We start from the raw sequence: 20,772 nt of genomic DNA on the forward strand, positions 1-20,772 counted from the left end.
CTAAGATAGCTGCTTGATTTTTTAAATTGTTATTTCAATTATTTTGTTAAATTTATCAGATAAATTTATGAATTGCTTTTTTGTGTTATCTTAAAGATCACTGAGTGGCTGGGTGTGGTGGCTCACACCTGTAATCCCAACACTTTTGGAGGCCGAGGTGGGCGGATCACGAGGTCAGGAGTTTGAGACCAGCCTGACCAACATGGTGAAACCCCATCTCTACTAAAGATAAAAAAAATTACCCGGGCGTGGTGGTGTGCACCTGTAATCCCAGCTACTCGGGAGGCTGAGGCAGGAGAACCGCTTGAACCCGGGAGGCAGAGGTTGCAGTGAGCTGAGATCACACCATTGTACTCCAGCCTGGGCAACAGGGCGAGACTGTGTCTCAGAAAGAAAAAAAAAAAGATCACTGAGTTTCCTTAAAACTGCTATTTTGAATTCTTGGTCATAGAGCTCACATATTGCCATCTTATTAGGGTCAGTCACTGGCTCCTTGCTTTGTCAATTTGAGAGGACCATAGTTCCATGTTTCCTGATGTTTCTTGTGGTGTATGTTTATGTCTTGCATTGAAGGACAGTTCAATTGAAGGACAACTGAAGTTATTTGTTCCATTCTCCCTCTGGCTTGTTTTTTATTGGGATATTTGCTTATAGATTATTTGTAATTTACCTGCTGACTTTCTTTTTTTTCTCCTGCTAGGTAGCTGCCTCCTTTTTGGCACTAGATGGCACTTTAAGCCCAGGTTTGCATCAATTCTAGTAAATGGTCAGAGTGCCACCCATCCTGAATGGAGGAGATCCCAAAGGGATATTCCAGTAGTGTGGGAAGGCTAGCTAGGGATTCATGCCCAGGGGACCTGTGGAACAAATCTCCTACAGTGTGGTGCTGCTGAACTGCCATGCTAATTTGGAGTCTCCTTTGGTTGAGTTACAGAGCAGAATTTCCATGGCTGAGGATGATAGTCCCACCTCCCCACTTTGTTTCTGGCTGTCTTTAGGGATATTTCTTTCTTCTGATACTCCTGATGCCTTCCATGTCTTGGAGTGTTTTGGCTGTCACGTGATCTAGTCATGCTCAAGTACTCCTGATGCCTTCCATGAGCTGAGGCAGGAACAGATCTCCTGCCAGGGAACCCAAGATGGTAGGGAACCTGATTGTTCACCTCAATATCACTGTTTGCTGTGTAGAAACTGAGTTGAGGAAAACTTTCCACACATTTGTAGCTGGGCAGGTTGGGGGAAAGTGTGTCATGGATAATAGAAGTCTGATTCTCTTACCATCTACTTAGTTTTTCCACCTCTCTGTGGCTCTGGCAACTGTCTCTCATATTTGAGTTCGGGGATATCGCTGGTGATAATCTGGGTGCTGTGTATTTGTTTTTGTTTTTTTGTGGATGGGGAGGGGGAGTGAAGCCAGCTTGCTTCTACATTGCCATTTTGGAACCTGAAGTTTTTGTGGGAAGGTTTTTAATTGCAGTTTATAATTTAAATTGTTATATAACTATTTATTTGTTATATTTGGTAGCTCATAATTTTTATATGAATATATACATTTTCTTTACATTTTCAAATGCATTAGGATAAAGTTGAAGCCATTTTCATTTTTCTCTTACTCTACTTTTAATGTTCAAAGTAGTAATGTTGCCTTTTTCAGTTTTCATGATATTGAGTATTTGTGTTCATTTTCTCTTCTTAAACAGTCTTACTGGTGGTTTATCAATTTTATTAGTCTTTTGAAGAACATTCCATGCTCATGGGTAGGAAGAATCAATATCATGAAAATGGCCATCCTTCCCAAGGTAATTTACAGATTCAATGCCATCCCCATCAAACTACCAATGACTTTCTTCACAGAATTGGAAAAAACTACTTTAAAGTTCATATGGAACCAAAAAAGAGCCCGCATCGCCAAGTCAATCCTAAGCCAAAAGAACAAAGCTGGAGGCATCACACTACCTGACTTCAAACTATACTACAAGGCTACAGTAACCAAAACAGCATGGTACTGGTACCAAAACAGAGATATAGATCAATGGAACAGAACAGAGCCGTCAGAAATAATGCCACATATCTACAAGTATCTGATCTTTGACAAACCTGACAAAAACAAGAAATGGGGAAAGGATTCCCTATTTAATAAATGGTGCTGGGAAAACTGGCTAGCCATATGTAGAAAGCTGAAACTGGATCCCTTCCTTACACCTTATACAAAAATCAATTCAAGATGGATTAAAGACTTAAATGTTAGACCTAAAACCATAAAAACCCTAGAAGAAAACCTAGGCATTACCATTCAGGACATAGGCATGGGCAAGGACTTCATGTCTAAAACACCAAAAGCAATGGCAACAAAAGCCAAAATTGACAAATGGGATCTAATTAAACTCAAGAGCTTCTGCACAGCAAAAGAAACTACCATCAGAGTGAACAGGCAACCTACAAAATGGGAGAAAATTTTCGCAACCTACTCATCTGACAAAGGGCTAATATCCAGAATCTACAATGAACTCCAACAAATTTACAAGAAAAAAACAAACAACCCCATCAAAAAGTGGGCAAAGGACATGAACAGACACTTCTCAAAAGAAGACATTTATGCAGCCAAAAAACACATGAAAAAATGCTCACCATCACTGGCTATCAGAGAAATGCAAATCAAAACCACAATGAGATACCATCTCACACCAGTTAGAATGGCAATCATTAAAAAGTCAGGAAACAACAGGTGCTGGAGAGGATGTGGAGAAATAGGAACACTTTTACACTGTTGGTGGGACTGTAAACTAGTTCATCCCTTGTGGAAGTCAGTGTGGCGATTCCTCAGGGATCTAGAACTAGAAATTCCATTCGACCCAGCCATCCCATTACTGGGTATATACCCAAAGGACTATAAATCATGCTGCTATAAAGACACATGCACACGTATGTTTATTGCGGCATTATTCACAATAGCAAAGACTTGGAACCAACCCAAATGTCCAACAATGATAGACTGGATTAAGAAAATGTGGCACATATACACCATGGAATACTATGCAGCCATAAAAAATGATGTGTTCACGTCCTTTGTAGGGACATGGATGAAATTGGAAATCATCATTCTCAGTAAACTATCGCAAGAACAAAAAACCAAACACCGCATATTCTCACTCATAGGTGGGAATTGAACAATGAGAACACATGGACACAGGAAGGGGAACATCACACTCTGGGGACTGTTGTGGGGTGGGGGGAGGGGGGAGGGATAGCATTGGGAGATATACCTAATGCTAGATGACGAGTTGGTGGGTGCAGCGCACCAGCATGGCACATGTATACATATGTAACTTACCTGCACATTGTGCACATGTACCATAAAACCTAAAGTATAATAATAATAATAATAATAATAAAAGAAAAAAAAAAAAAAGAAACTGGGGGAAAAAAAAAAAAATCAACTTTTGGCTTGTTTGATCCTTCTCTATAGTTTGTTACCAAGTTTATTTCTGTTCTTTCCTTTATTAGTTCCCCTTTTGTGTTCCTGGTCTTATTTGATGTTTTGTTTTATATACATATTTTAAATAGACTCTTAACTCATTGATTTTTCAGCTTTTCTTCCACACTAATATAAGTATTTAAACTATAAATATCCTTCTATTCTTGGTCTTAGCTGCAACCCACGAGTTTTGTTGTGTAACTAATACGTGTATTATCAATATGTTTGAAATTTCATTTTATATATTCTTTGACTTATGAGTTATTTAAAATATTATTTATTTATTAACAAACACATGGGAATGTTCTTGGTTTTTTCATTTTTAATTGTGGTACTCTTTCAACAAATTTTTAAGTGTTCAATGCAAAATTGTTAACTATAGGTAGATGTACAGCAGATCTCCAGAACTAACTTATCTTGTATAAATGAAAGGTTATACCTATTTAATAGCAACTCCCTATTTTCCGCTCTCCTCAGTCTCCTGGCAACTACCATTCTACTCTCTGCTTCTATTAATTTCACTATTTTAGATAGCTTATAAAAGTGGAATTGTGTATTATTTGTTCTGTGCCTGGCTCATTTCACGTAACATAGTGTCCTCAAATTTCATCCATATTGTTATATATTGCAGATTTTCATTCCTTTTAAAAGCTGAATAATAATAGTCCGTTGTACATATATATATATATGCCACATTTTCTTTATCCATCCAGGATATCCTCGTTTTTTGTTTTGTTTTGTTTTTTACTAGGCTTTAGTTTAATTGCATTGCAGTCAGAGAACCTACTCTGTGTGTTTTTAATCCTTCCAACTTTGTTAAGCATAATGTTCCATTTTTGTAAAGATTCCTTGAGTCCATGGAAATAGAGTGAATCCCATAATTTTTAGGTTCAGTGTTCTGTATAAATCAGTCATATTTGCTAATAATGTCAAATATTTTATCCTTATTAATATTATCACTTTTTTGAGCAGTTCATGAGAGATGTGTTAAAATCTCCTGCTTTGATTATGGATTTACTGACTCCTACTCATAGGCTGTCTATCATTTTTTTCATTATATATTTTGACTCTATGTTATTTAATGCATAATTTTTAAATTATTCTATCTTCCTTGAAATTTTGATCAATTATGAAGTTTCCTTCTTTAGTGATGTTTTTGTCTTGAAGTCTACTTTTTCTGATTTTAATATGGCCACATCAGCTTTCTTTGATTTTTACTTGTATGCCATATTTTTTCCTGTCCTTCTATTTTTCCCCTTTCTATTTTCTTATATTTTATATGTGTTGCCCATAAACAGCATTGAGTTTGGTAGGCTTTGTTTTTAATCTAGTGTCATAATTATTGTCTTTTAATTAGAGTATTTAGTCCATTTACATTTAATGTTCTTATGGGTTTTTATCTACCATCTTACTTTCTACATGTCCTCTATATTCCTGTGTTTCATTTACAATACTATTTGTTGCTGTTTTATTATTTCTTACTACCACCAGTGATATGTTAATTGGTATTTTCAAAGAATCAGCTTCAAGATTTTGTTGATTCTATTACTTCTTGCAACTGCATCGATAATCCGTTGCCACAATAATGCTACTAACAAACAGCTACAAAACTACAGTGGCATACCACAATAAGCATGTATTTCTCATGCATTTGGTGTCAACTAGGCAGCTCTGCTGATCTTGGCTGAGTCTACTCATATGTCTTGGAGTGTTTTGGGTGACAGGTGATCTAGTCAGGCTTTGGCTCTGTTGCATGTCCCTCTCATCCTTTAGGAGGCTATCCTGTGCAGGTTCTCATGGAGAAGGCAGAGGCACAAGAGAGCAAATGGAAACATGCAAGACTTCAGAAGGTTTAGGCTTTGAACTAACACGTCACTTGTCCAAACAGGTCACATGATTAAACCCAGAATCAGAGTGAGAGGGGGCCACATGGAGCAAAGGGCCTAAATACAGGGAATGTAAAGAATCAGAGTCATCATTGCAACCCATGTTCACACACAAAAAGAAGAATGCTGATGACTTTTGTCATGGTCTTCTTTTTCCTGACCTAAGGAGACACAAACTTCAGCTTAAGATTGGTCTCCTGATTTGTGATACAATGAGAATGGGGAAATGGTATCTGCTTTCCTGGAGGAAGCTAAGACCTCATCCCAAGTCTCATCTCAAGACATGATTTGGGAATTGTCAGTGTATTAAGCTCAAGTTTATTGTACTGGTTGGCCTGGAGTCTACACCACATCCCAGGTAGGAGGAGTTTCATTGAAAATTTTGAGAAAAGCTCTTTGTCCTTTCATGCAACCTGCCTAGTATCTTTCTTTGTATCACTTTGGACTTTATTATCAACCTCTTGTCGTTCATTCAGACATTAAACAAACACTGAGTGCATCCCATATACTAGACTTTAGGAACATAGTCTAGTACGTAGTGAGTCCAGTACCAGCCAATGACAAGATAAACATGCAAGACAAACAACTTTACAATAACATAATTGTCTTGAAGGATAAAAGAGTGTGGTGGGACCAGAGCAGAATTACACATAAGTCATCTTGAGAGCATCCACATAGGCTTCATAGACCTCAAAGCTTTTGAGTAAAACTTCAAAGCAAATTGGAGCTTTTTAGGTGAATAAGCAGAAAGATTTTCCTAGCAGTGATATCAAAGAGTGTAGAATAAGGAGATATTCAAGACCATGGCTTAGTGGGGGAAAGTACAAGTTCAGTGTTGCTGGAGCATCAAGTGAGGGAGTGGCAGGAGACAAAGCAGGACAGGAGAACTGAGGCCAGGCAATCAAGGCCTTGCATACCTTGCAAGAGAGTTTAGATTCTCTTCTATTACATCGGTCATATGTGATGATGAACCACTGGAAATATTTAATTAGAAAGCATTACATGGTCAGTTTCTAGTTCACAGGAAGACTTTACAAAGGCCGCTATGGTGTCCAGGAAGGAGATGAGGAGGTATTGAACCAGAACAATAACTATGGAATAGACCTGGGAGATATTTTAGAGAATTAATGGAACTTGATATTTTACTGGATATAGGGAAAGGAGATTATGGAAAAGGGGACTATCAAGGATGATTTCAGAAACTGGGTAGATGGTGGAACCATTTTGTGAGGTGAGATTAATAAGAGTGAATGGATTATTCGATGAAGACGCTGAGATGATAACAGTCATTTCTGATTTGGACAGGTAGAGAGTTTGACTTTCCTAGTAAGCATTTGGATAAATACACTGCATTCAGTCAGCCACAGGTGCTTATTAAAGTAGACAGAAAAATGGCCTCACTAAAGACACCCTTGTATAATCTCTGGAACCTGTAAATGTCACCTTTTTTTTTTTTTTTTGAATGGTCTTTGTAGTTGTGATTAAAGATCTTGAAATAAGGAGATTATCCTGGATTATCTAAGGTGCCCTAAATGCTATCACAGGCGTCCTGTGATAAGGGAGAGACAGAGGGAGATTATAAAGACAGAAAAGGAAAAGGCAATGTGATTATGGAATCGGATTGGAATGATATAATGAGCCAAGGAATGCCAAAGCCAACAGAAACTAGAAGAAACAAGGAACAGATTCTCCCCTAGAGCCTCCGGAGTGAGCATAGGCCTGCTGACACCTTGATTTCAGCCCAGGGATACTGATTTCCAACTTCTTATCTCTAGAATTGTGAGAGAATAAATTACTGTTGTTTTAAGCCACTAAGTGACTGGTAATTTTTTACAGCAGCAACAGGAAACTAACACAATTACCAAGAAGACAAAAGGGAATGAGGCCAACCATGGCACAAAAACATGTCAAGAAATAAGGACTTACTCTTCAGAAAGAACTCCTTGAAAGAATTGTCTGTGCTAAATGTTAATTTTTTGCTTTTTGTTTTTTTGTGTATCCATTGTATGTTTTTAGATTTGAGGGATGAGGCTTGCAAATAGTATAACCCATTATTTTAAACTGATGACAACTTAACACTGATTGCATAAACAAACGACAACTAACAAGCAAAAGAAAACTAAAAAACTACACTTTATCTCCTGGCTTTTTTGTTGTTTCTATTTATATCTTACTGTACTATGTCTTGAAACATTGTAGTTATTATTTGTGACCTTTTCATCTTTCTACTTAATATATGAGTAGTTTACATACCATAATTACAGTGTTATAATAGTCTGTGCTTTTCTGTGTATTTACTATTACCAATGAGTTTTGTATCTTCAGATGATTTCTTATTGCTTATTGTCCTTTTCTCTCAGATTGAAGAACTCCCTTTAACATTTCTTGCAGGACTGGTTTGGTGTTGATGAAATACCTTTTGTTTGTCTGGGAAAGTCTTTATTACTCTTGCATGTTTGAAGGATATTTTTGCCAGATATACTATTCTAGGGTAAGAGTTTTTCTTCTTCAGCACTGTAAATATGTTATGCCACTCTTTCCTGGCCTGCAAGATATCCACTGAAAAGTCTGCTGCCAGACATATTAGAGCTGCTTTGTATATTATTTGTTTTTTTTCTCTTGCTGCTTTAAGGGTCCCTTTTTTTACCCTTGACCTTTGGGAGTTTGATTATTAAATGCCTTGAGGTGGTCTTCTTTGGGTTAAATCTACTTGGTGTTTGTACTTCTTAGACTTGAATATTGATATCTTTCTCTAGGTTTGGGACGTCCTCTGTTACTATCCCCTTGAATAAACTTGTATCCCTATCTCTTTCTCCACCTCTTCTTTAAGAGCAATAACTCTTAGATTTGTCCCTTTGAGGCTATTTTCTAGACCCTGTAAGTATGCTTCATTCTTTTTTATTCTTTTTTCTTTTGTCTCCTCTGACTGTTAACTTTCAAATAGCCTGTTTTCAAGCTCACTAATTCTTTCTTTTGCTTAATCAATTCTGCTATTAAGAGACTCTGATACATTTTTCATTATGTCAGTTGCATTTTTCAACTCCAGAATTTCTGCATGATTTTTAAAATTATTTCAAATTATTTGTTAAATTTATCTGATAGGATTTGAATTCCTTCTCCATGTTATCTAGAATTTCTTTGAGTTTTCCTCAAATCAGCTATTTTGAATTCTCCATCTGAAAGGTCATATATCTCTGTCTCTCTGGGATTGGTCCCTGGTGCCTTAGTTAGTTAGTCTGGCGAAGTCATGTTTTTCTGGATGGGTCTGATGCATGTGGATGTTTGTCAATGTCTGGGCACTGAAGAGTTAGATATTTATTGTAGTCTTTGCAATCTGGACTTGTTTGTACTTGTCCTTCTTGGGAAGGCTTTCTAGGTATTCAAAGGAACTTGGATGTTGTGAACTAAGTTTTTGGTCACTGCATCTATATCTGCATTAGCAGGGTACCCAGAGCCCAGTAACATTTTGGTTCTTGCAGACTTGTAGAGGTACCACCTTGGTGGTCTTGGATAAGATCCAGAAGAATACTCTGGATTACCAGGCAGAGACTCTTATTCTCTTCCTTTACTTTCTGTCAAACAAATGGAGTCTCTCTCTCTGTGTTGAGCCACCTGAAGCTGGGGGAGGGGTGACCCAAAGCACCCTTGTGGCCACCAGCACTGTGACTGCACAGGGTCAAACCTTAAGCCAGCACAGCAATGGGTCTTGCCCAAGGCCCATTGTAACCACTACCTGGCCACTGCCTACATTCTCTCAAGGCCCTAGGGCTCTACAATTAGCAGGTGATAAAGCCACCTAGGCCTATGTCCTTCCCTTAAGGGCAACAAGTTCCCCTGGCCCTACGGAGGTCCAGGGATGCTGTCTGGGAGCCAGGGCCAGGGGTAGGAAACCTTAGAAATTTACCTGGTGCTCTATTCTACTGTAGCTGAGCTGACTCTGACAGCACTAGGCAAAGTACTTTCCACTCTTCACTCCCCTTTTCCCATGCAAAGGAGTCTCTCCCCATGTCCACCACCACAGGCCCACAGGGAGTACTACCAGGGTACTACTGATGTTCACTAAAGGCCCAAGGGCTCTTCTGTCAGCTTGTGGTGAATGCTTTCAGGCCTGGGACTCACCCTTCAGGGCAGTGGCCTCTTCCACTAGCCCATGGTAGGTCCAGAGATGCCATTCAAGAACCAAAGCCTGGAATTGGGGACCCTAAGAGCCTGTTTGGTGCTCTTCCCCACTGTGGCCAAGCTAGCACCTAAGCTCAAGACAAAGTCCCCTTTAATCTTTCCTCTGCTTTTCTGAAGCGGAAGTGGCCTCTTCTCGAAGCCACTGCAGCTGAGAATGTGCTGGTCACACCTGAAGTCAGCACAGCTCTTAATCTCACCCAAGGCCCACGGCGAGGACTACCTGGCTACTGCTGCTGATTATTCAGGGTCCAGGGGCTCTTTAGTCAGCACATGATGAATCCTACTAGGACTGGGTCCTTCATGTCAAGACAGCAGCTTCCCTTCCAGTCCAGGGTGTGTCCAGAAATGTCATCCAGGAGCCAGGGCCTGGAATAGGGACCTTGTGACTCTGCCTGGTGCCCTATCCTACTGTGGCTGAGCTGGTATCCAAGTTACAAGACAAAGTCCTCTTCACTCCCCTCTCCTCTTTTCAAGTGGAAGGAAGGAGTTGGAGTCTCTCTTGGAGCTGTGAGATGCGGTGCCTGGGATTAGGGGAGGGGTAACGCAAGCACTCTTTTCGCAGATCCAGCTGGTGTTTTACTAGGTCACGTGTCCCCTAAGTCCGGTAGCTCAGTCCTTGTGGCCTAGACAGCCTTTCAAGTTTATTTAGGACCCCGGAGCACTTTTGCCTGTGGTGGCACGGCTTGCCAGAACTCAGGTTCCAACCACCAGGATGGGTGATTCCCATCTGGCTAGGGCTGATGCAAATGCTCCCTCTTGGGGTGCCAGCTGAGTTCTGCCTGGTGTTGACAGCACTGCATTCCGTTGCAAAGTCCCACAGTCACTGCACTTTCTCTCCCCAAGTGTACAGATTTTCCACGCCACATAGCTACTGGCAGGGGAATGGGGAAAGGTTAGTGTTGGCAATCCAAGACTGTCTTTCCTGCCCTCTTCAGTGCCTCTTTCAGTGATACAAAGTTAAAACCAGATAGTGCGATCGCTCCCGTGATTTTTGGTTCCTATGAAGGTGCGTTGTTGTGTACATAATTGTTAAATTTTTTGTTCCTGTGGGGAGGATGATTGGTGGAAGCTTCTATTTGATCATTTTGCTTCACCGCCTCCAGCACTATTTATTGTACAGTTTGTTCTTTCCCCCCTAATTTGAAATGCCATCTTCATCATATATCAACATTTCATAACTGTCTGGGACTATTTCTGGCTTTCATTCTGTTCTGTTCTTGCCCCAGTAACTCTCTGTTTTAATAACTGTGTCTTTATAATGTCTTAATATTCAGTTGGGAATTTGGCCCTCTTTTTGTTCATCTTTCTTAAATTTTTGTTTACTGTTTCTCCATATTTGCTCTTTTAGAATCAATTTATTTCATCACAAAAATTAAGATTTTTGATAGATGTTTAAAATAAATATAAAAAGCACAAAATTTATTATTATTTATTCCTGAAGCCCTCAACGTGTATTATTTTGCACTCTGTATGTATTACTCCTATTAGATAAAGAGCGGGGTAGATCCAGAATCTTGTGGGATCTAAAGTCTGACCCATTCAGGAGCCCTTTTTAGGAGAGTAATACAAAATGATGAATGCGGCATTAGATGCTGTGCCTTGGAGGAGCCTGTGCTGGGAAGATGCCTGAACCTCTAAGCTTTATTAGCTTCATGGTAAACCTGCTTCAGATAAGCAGTCTCACTTAGAGAGAAAGTCCTGACAAATTGTGCCTTTACTCCCACTAGAGTAAACCAATAATTCACGACTTCTAAACTACTTAGATGGTATAAGCCATAAAATAACAATTAAATCGCGCAGCTTCAGTTGTATTTTTAGTCATGTGTTACACAATACCACTGCCTCAGCTTTCCCCAGGATAGCACCTCACATTTGAGGATCTCAGGGGACATTATGAACATTAACTAATTAAACCTCGCAAGACCCCAGAGACACTGGAGAGAGACATCCAGCTTCACCTTGCCCAGTTCTGAAATGCAGTCACCTCTAGGGATGAACATGGCAGCTGCTTAGTAATAAACTGCAACACCTCACAACAGTTTAGTCAAGCAATTAGTCTTTGTAGTTGGTAATTGTCTCATGAACATTAGACCATTGACAGTTAAGTCACCAGGATTATTTACTGAAAATCCAATCCAGTCTTTAAGACTTTTTACTTTTTTGTAATCTTTTCCTAATTATAAAAGAAGCATACACAGTGAATGTCTACTTTTAGTTGCATTTTTTGTAGTTCTTAGCACTTAAAATAGGAAAGAAATATCTTTTTAATACATTAAAATAAGTAGTTACTGATAATAAGTTTTTTTTAATTCACAAGTTTGCTGCTGATCAAAAGTAATCAATGATAGTAAAAGTTGGAAGAGTGGATACTTTTGAGAGGAGTATTGACTGGATGGGGAGATGAGGGAAACTTCTGGGTGCTGGAAATGTTTTATATGTTCTTTTTTTTTTTTGGAGATGGAGTCTCACTCTGTCATCTAGGCTGTAGTGCAGTGGCACAATCTTGACTCACTGCAACCTCTGCCTCCCGGGTTCAAGCGATTCTCCTGCCTCTCCTGAGTAGCTGGGATTACAGGTGTGCACCACCATGCCTGGCTACGTTTTTTGTATTTTAAATAGAGACAAAGTTTCATCATGTTGGTCAGGCTGGTCTTGAACTCCTGACCTCAGGTGATCCAACTGCCTCAGCCTCCCAAAGTGCTGGGATTACAGGTGTAAGCCACTGTGACAAGCCAGTTTTATATATTTTTATAGGTGGTGGTGGTTCAGGAATAGACATATGTAGAAATTCCCTGAGCTGTACACTTTTCATATGTGTGTTAATCTCAACAACAAAGTCAATAAGCCTAAAAAGCATGCTGCTCTTGTCATGATGAGAGTGCTAGAAACCCCAGATAGTCTTATCTGGAAGATTCTGCAGGGTGCAGGACATATCAGGAGCTAGAGATATGACAGTTTTTATTTTCCTCAAAGCATCTTTCTTCAGAAGAGGAATTCTAAGTGCTTTACCCTCTCTTCTCAGGACATTTTCTCTTCATGCCAAAAGAGCTACCTTTCATGCTAGGATGTGACTCTGTGTCTCATTGTGCCTTCAACATTATGTACCTCTTTGACTATGCCATTTACGCCTCCCTGGGCATCTCATTTTTCTCTTAGAATTTCATTCATTTACCTACATCTTTGCCAGAAGTAAGTATAATGCATTAGTGACCCAGATATGTGGGGTTGAGAGGCATCTGCAGGGGCCATTGTTGTAGCTGGCACTAGAAGAACACCACGGGAGAGGAAGAAGCAGAGAGGACCCTGGCTGCTCTGGCCCGCAGTGTCTGATGTGATGCTTGAAAACAAGAAGGCAGAGCAGCATGCCCACGCTCACGGAGACAGCAGCAGTCTCTGGAGCCTTCAGCAGGCCCAGGGTCCCTCCTACATCTGTGGCAGTGCTTCTGAGGAGGGGCAGCCATGAGCAGGGCATCCTAGGGCTGCTCTGAGCTGAGGCCCAAAGGCTGAGAGCAGATGTCTTGGCTGAGAACTCCCAGCAGAGCGGACACTGGGTGAGGCACAAAGGAGAGGACATCCTTCAATGATGTCTTCTCCCAGATCACCCTCTTTAGGCATGGAGAGATTTCAAAAGAGAAAAAAGGAGGGGAGGAGGAGGGAGAAAGACCTTTTTAGACAAAATGGGAAATTTTTTTCTTCTGCAATTTTTAGTAAAGGTTAAATACATGAAGCCTAAGCTACCCTGATTATTGACTTTCCAGAACTTACTAAAACACCAATGCTCAGCTCCAGTTCTTCTTGAAAATAATTTCTGTTACAAAATAGAAAAGTGAGCATTGTGACCGCTGGCAGAGCATGAGTTCACAGTATTTCCAAACAAAGAGAAAGCAGCCCTTGTGCTAAGCCTTGGCATTCAGGTAACACTGATGTAACTCACTGTGGCCTTTTCCACCTTCTGCCTGGAGATCATTTCAAAGCCCACCATCGAGGAAGCTGATAACCCATTGTTTGTAAATTTCAAAAGGGGCTGCTATGAAAGGATCCCATTGCGCAGGGACTGGCAGAGGTTGAGGGCCTCCTGTGGCTCAGGCCTGGGCCAGGTCCATTGCCCATCTTCCCATCTCCACAACTCCCCTGGGCAGCATCATGTGGATAAGGGCAAAGAGAGGTGGAGGGAGGGAGGAACTAGCCCAGGATCCCTCCTCAGTGTCAAAATCCGGGTGGGCTGCAGAGACCTGCTCTTCCTACCTCAAGGTAGTGCTCTCTAGAATAAAATTCTTTAGATCCGTTGTAGTTTAAAACCCTGTAACCATGTTGTCTAATTTCCTGTGATTCTGCAGATATTTATCATCTATTTTTTGTCATTATTCTATCCCTTCTCTCAAAGATGCTGAGCTCAGGAGTAGCAGCCAGGGTTCCCAAAAAATAGTCGAGGAGTCACAGGAACCTGTCTCTCCAGATACCATGGAAAACATCCAGGTGAGAGAGACCATCCCTCCATGCCTAGGGTGGGGGAATGGGCCTGGGGGCTACTTGTGACATCAGGGGCATCTCTGGTGCTGGCGTCACTACGGAGAAGTTCTAATGCCTGATGCAGAAAAGGCCTCACTAGCAGTAAGCACTCCGCAAGCTGGGGGAAACAGAGGCCTCTGTGTTTGTAACAGACAAATCAAAGCCTCACTGGTATGCTCCAAAATTCAGGTCAGAACAGAATGTCAGCCTTTCTCTACCTTCCTCCCTGACTTCAGGAGGCTGAGACAGATAAAACTGCTCATTTAAACTCACTGGGAAATACAGGCTTTCTGAAGAGACTGACACACTATCTGCATACTCAAATGGGACAGCATTTTCCTTACTGCCCTGACTGGGCCCTGCAGACACAGAAACACCTGTCCCATCTCCCAGCAAAGTCCCCTCCCAGCAAAGAGGGGACTCAGGGGAGACCTGAGTCTTTTAAAGAAGATTATGTGGCATGGGTTAGATTGATGGAAATGAAGCTGATGAATGGAATTAGTTTTCTTTAAGTGCAGCATTCTTCTTTTTATGCTAAGGTGCAGTAACGGAGACTGGATTTACTCTCCTGCCTAAAATAACCAAAATGTGGCTAAAATATAGAAAACACTGTTCATCACTGTAACAAAGGCCAGCGATGCCTGGGAGACAGGAAACAAGCCAAGCGAATCCTGTGGCTGCCCCAGCTGACTGCCTTGACAGAGCTTCTAGGTCACAACACAGGGCAGGAGGACCCAGAAGACTTCCAGAGTCTTTAAGTCCATGCAGACTAGAGCGACTAAAGTCTGAAGGACAGAATACTAGAAGGGACAGAGTACACAGAGAGAGACATCATTGATCAGCAGATCAGTCAGGCAGTCAGCTGAGTGCTGATCACACCAGGCCCTTAAGGCCAGGCTGAGAAAAGAACCTCTGAAAAGGATGAGGATTAATAGTGCCTGTGCCTGTACAAAGTTAGGAATAGTGCCTGTTCTCACCAGCCAGACTGGAAAAGCTTATGATTTGCAAGAGAGTGCACAAAAGAGTCTTGTGGAGAATAATTAGTTCTAGAGAGGGCACCGCTCCAGTCCTGCTTAACAAATCTTTAAAGCAAGAACTAAAAGAATCAAAGTAACTTAACTGAGTCCCAGAACAAAGTACAAGACTATCTATAGGAATACAGAATTACTTGGCACCCACCAAGATAAAATTCACAATGTGTGGAATCCAATAAAGAATTACCAGCACTCACAAAACTGGTAATATATTATGCATAAGGTGGAGATAAATCAATCAGTTGAAACCTACACACATATGAAAACATGTTAGAATTAATGGACAAAAACATTAGAACAGTTATTATAACTGTATGTTCCAAAGGTTAGGAGAGACATAAAAGATATAAAAATGCCCCAAATCAAACTTCTAGAGATTGAAAACTACAATCAGTAAGATGAAAAATACACCTGAAGGATTAACTCCAGGTTAGGCATTGCAGATGAAAGATTAGTGAACTTGAAACAAATATAAATGAGATGTTTTTTAAAGATACGTATCAGTGAGTTTGGGGACAACTTCAAAGACCTAATATATGTGTAAGAGAAGTCCACATGAAGAGAGAGAGACGCTAGGACAGAAAAAAACACATTCGAAGAAATAATGACTGAAAAATTATAAATTTGATGAAAACAGTATACTTGCAGATACAAAAAGCTCAGCAAACACAAGAACATAAAGAAAACTATACCAAAGCCAGTGGAAAACCAGTGATAAAGAGAAAATCTTAAAAGCAGCCAGGAGTAGATTTGGGGGAAGTCAAGTTAGGAACAGAGGAACAAAGATATGAATAACAGCAGATTTCTTATTGGAAATAATACAAGCAGAAAGATAGTAGGATCACATCTTTAAAGAAATAGAAGAAAATAAACTCCACCCTAGAATTTTATACCCAGTAAATATCTTTCATTCAAAATAAAATGTGAAATAAAGAGTTTGCCCTACACAGAAAAGGTGGAAAGATGCATCACCAGCAGACCCACATTACGAGAAATGTTAAAGAAAGCCCTTTAGGCAGAAGGAAAATGATATCAGATGGAAATTTGGCTCTACACAAAGAGTTGAAGAGCACTGGAAATGGTAACAAAGTGGGTAAATGTATAAGATTTTATCCTTAATATTTATATCTTTTTAAAAGATAGTGACTTCACAAACAAAAATAGTGCGGGGTTTATAACATATGTAAAAATAAAATGTATGACAAGAATAGCACAAAGAGCTTGAGAGGAGACCCAGAGGGGAAAAGTATACTATTTTAAGGTTCTTGTATCTAAAGTGCTATAATATCACCTAATGACAGTCTGTGATAAGTTAAAGATGTACCACTAATGTTATAAATCAGATTCAAAGAGTTATATCTAATAAGCCTATAGTTAGATTAAATATCATCATAAAAATACAAAATTAGACCAAAAGAAGACAAAAAAGAGAGGAAAAAGGAAGCAAAGACTAGATGGGACAAATTACAAGGTGACAGACTTAAACCTAAGTATACAATAATTACATTAAATGTAAATGTTCCAAATGTCCCGATTAAAGAGCATGTATATAAAGCAGATATAGAGTGGATAAAATGCAAAATTCAGTTATATGTAGACTATAAAAATGCACTTTAAATATAAAGATACAATAGACTAAATTTAAAGAACGGAAAAGAATACACCATGCCAACACTAATCAAAAGTTAGCTGGAATGGCTTTACTAATTTCAGACAAAGTAGATTCCAGAACACAGAATACTATAAGAAATAACAAAGGCCAAGAGAATGTAACAATCTTAAATACTTATGCACCCAATAACAGTGCTTCAAAACATATGAAGCAAAAAGTTGTAGAACTGCAAAGATAAATCAATAAAAATTATAGTTGGAGATTTCAATATGCCCCCCTCAATAACTGATAGAATGAGTAGACAGAAAATCAATAAGGATAAAGAAGATTTTAATGACAGTGTTGACCAGCCTTGCCCCACCTCCTGGCCTGGGTAGCTGAAGGTGCAGCACAGTGGCCCTCAGCATCCCATCAAATGTGACACACGGTGAACAAGGTGGAGCTTGTTGGCTGCAGCCCTGGTGGCTGAGGAAAGTGCTCTCTGGATGCTGCATATGGAACCACTGTGTTCTCAGTGTGTAGATTCACAGATAGACATGAGTGAATAATAATAGAAAATGGCATGGAACAGTGGGCATCAATGTCAAGATGATGCTGGGTAACACCCTACAACTGGATGAACTAATGAGTGAAGAAGAGTATGAGAAATATGTAAAATCCATTGAGGAGTGAGAATGGGACCTCTCAATAAACTAGAATGAAACAACTTAATTCAGCATAGTTGTCTTAAATTAGTAATAGATGGAAGACATAAAATAGCAACTTTTGGCATTACCAGTGGATAAAGAAACTACTCCCAACACTGCTGCTGGAAGAAAATGCCCCTTTTCTAAAGATTTCAGACAAACACAATATGCATCTTTTTCATAATACTCTATGATTTTTAGGCTAGGCTCTAGTTATAATATTTAGAATTCATGAAGTTATCTGTGGTGAGAACTAGCTGTAAAAATTATGTATCTTGAGGATAACATTATATCTTCAGCTTTATATAATATTGTAACTTGCTTCTATCCATTCCTGGATTTGAGTCAAAATACCTAATGATCTTTGCATTGAAAATAATTTGGGAGTGGAGAAAACTTTTGTTAGTTGTACAATGTCAGATGAAGAACAATACTGTCTTTTTAAGTTTCAATAGTTTTAGGGCTACAGTGGTTTTTGGTTACCTGGATAAGTTCTTTAGTGCTGATTTCTGAGATTTTAGTGCATCCGTCACCTGTGCAGTGTACACTGTACCCAATATGCAGTCTTTTATCCTTCACCCCTACCGGCCAAGTCCCCAACGTCCATTATATCACTCTTATGCCTTTGCATCCTCATAGCTTATCTCCCACTTATGAGTGAGAACATATGATATTTGCTTTTCTATACCTGAGTTACTTCACTTGGAATAATGGCCTCCAGCTCTATCCAAGTTGCTGCAAAAGACATTATTTCATTCCTTTCTATGGTTGAATAGTATTTCATACTGTATATACCACATTTTCTTTATCTGTTTATTGGTTGATGGACACTTAGGTTGGCTACATATCTTTGCAATTGCAGATCGTCCTGCTGTAAACATGCATGTGCATGTGTCTTTTTCATATAATGACTTCTTTTCCTTTGGGTAGACACCTAGTAGTGGGATTACTGGATCAAATGGTAGTTCTACTTTTAGCTCTTTAAGGAATCTCCAAACTGTTTTCCATAGTGGTTGTACTAATTTACATTCCCACTGGCAGTGTAAAAGTGTTCCCTTTTCACCACATCCACACCAACATCTATTGTTTTTGATGTTTTAATTGTGGCCATTCTTGCAGGAGTAAGGTGGTATTTCATTGTGGTTTTAATTTGCATTTTCTTGATGATTAGTGATGTTAAACATTTTTTCATGTTTGTTGGCTGTTTGTACATCTTCTTTTGAAAAATATCTATTCATGCCGTTTGACCACTTTTTGATGGGATTGTTTTTTTCTTGCTGATCAGTTCGAGTTCCTTGTAGATTCTGGATACTAGTCCTTTGTTGGGTACATAGTTTGCAAATATTTTCTCCCACTCTGTGGGTTGTCTGTTTACTTTGCTGATTATTTCTTTTGCTGTGCAGAAACTTTTTAGTTTAATTAGGTCCAATTTATCTGTTGTTTTTGTTTGTTTGTTTTTGCATTTGCTTTTGGGGTCTTAGTCATGAATTCTTTGCCTAAGCAAATGTCCAGAAGAGATTTTTTTAATGTTATCTTCTAGAATTTTTATGGCTTCAGGTCTTAGATTTAAGTCTTTAATCCATATTGAATTGATTTTTGCATGAGGTGAGAGATGAGTATCCAGTTTCATTCTTCTACATGTGACTTGCCAGTTTCCTCAGCACTATTTGTTGAATATGGTGTCCTTTTCCCACTTTATATTTTTCTTTGTTTTGTCAAAGACTAGTTGGCTGTTAAGTACTTGGCTTTATTTCTGAGTTCTCTATTCTGTTCTGTTGGTCTACATGCATACTTTTATACCACTATTATGCTGCTGTGGCAACTATAACCTTGTAGTATAGTTTGAAGTCAGGTAATGAGATGCCTCCAGATTTGTTCTTTTTGCTTCATCTTGCTTTGGCTATGCAGGCTCTTTTATGGCTGCATATGAATTTTTGGATTGTTTTTTCTAGTTCTGTGAAGAATGGCGATGGTATTTTCATGGGAAGTGCATTGAATTTGTAGATTGCTTTTGGCAGTATGGTCATTTTCACAATATTGATTCTACCCATCCATGAGCATGGGATGTGTTTCCATTTGTTTGTGTCATCAGTGATTTCTTTCAGCAGTGTTTTGTAGTTTTCCTTGTAGATCTTTCACCTCCTTGGTTAAGTATATTCCTAGGGTTTTTTTGTTTTGTTTTTTGTTTTTGTATTTGTGGGTTTTGTTTGTGTCTGTTGTAAAAGGGATTGAGTTCTCTATTTGATTCTCAGCTTGGTCATTGTTGGTATATTGTAGTGCTACTGATTTGTGTACATTAATTTTGTAACCTGAGACTTTACTGAATTTGCTTATCAGATCTAAGAGCTTTTTGGATGAGTCTTTAGTGTTTTCTAGGTATATGATCATATCATCAGCAAACAGCAACAATTTGACTTTCTCTTTTCCAATTTGGATGCCCTTTATTTCTTTCTCTTGTTTGATTTCTCTGGCTATGACTTCCAGCACTATGTTGAATAGAAGTGGTGAAAGTGGACATCCTTGTCTTATTCCAGTTCTCAGAAGGAATGCTTTCAACTTTTCCTCATTCAATATGATGTTGACAATACTGTCTTAATTTTGCAATACACTGAATTCGCTGGTGCTGTTTATATACAGTGAAGCAACAGCTTGGCAGTAGAATAAGAAACAATATAGTAATAAAACAACTTCATTACTCATGAAAAAACATGCAGACAAAACCACTACTGACCAATTTGGTCTAATTGACATATATAAAATACTTCACTCAAAAACAGCAGAATATACATTCTTTTCAAGTATGCATAGAACATGGACAGTTTACCAAGATAGACCATATTATGGGCTATAAAACAAGACTCAATAAATTTAGGATTCAAGTCATCTGAGGTATGTTCTCTCATGACAAAAGACTTACAAGAAAATAAAACTGCAGATCAGTATTTCTCATGAACATTGATGAGGAAATTCTAATAAAAACTTAGCAAACTGGAAGATGGCAGATAGGAAACAGGGCTGACATGCAGCTCCCACTTGGATGGACAGAACAGCGTGTGGAGATTCACACCATGAACTTTTGCTTCGGAAACCATCACAGGAGCATGCCAGGAAAACCAAAAGAAACCACAGATCCTTTGTAAGAAGCAGCAGACTGCTGCAATTGCCACAAGACAGGCGAAAAACTGTGAATTCCCAAAGTGTGAGAGGGGGAATTTGCTTCTGAACACACATCCCACTGGGGAATCTGAAAATCCAGATTACAGGAGAAAGACTTAACCTTACCTACTGCTGAAATGGATTTAGTGTGAAATATAAAGGTAGAAGCAGCAGTGGGAAGAACCTTGTAGGCACTCCCATTCTCCAGCTCAAGCCCAGGGAAGCCATCCCTGAC

General features: G+C 39.3%; 1 protein-coding gene across 1 annotated transcript in view; it reads left to right on the top strand.

Moving 5' to 3' along the window:
- CFAP61 (cilia and flagella associated protein 61) overlaps positions 1 to 20,772 on the top strand; it is a 313,628-nt gene that overhangs the window by 82,887 nt on the left and 209,969 nt on the right. The window contains exon 9 of the mRNA XM_063659455.1: positions 13,925 to 14,016. Coding sequence (XP_063515525.1) covers positions 13,925 to 14,016 — 92 coding nt within the window. The remainder of the gene's footprint in view (positions 1 to 13,924; positions 14,017 to 20,772) is intronic.

The sequence above is a fragment of the Pongo pygmaeus genome, chromosome 21 (assembly GCF_028885625.2).
Source record: "Pongo pygmaeus isolate AG05252 chromosome 21, NHGRI_mPonPyg2-v2.0_pri, whole genome shotgun sequence".
Classification (NCBI taxonomy): Eukaryota; Metazoa; Chordata; class Mammalia; order Primates; family Hominidae; genus Pongo; species Pongo pygmaeus.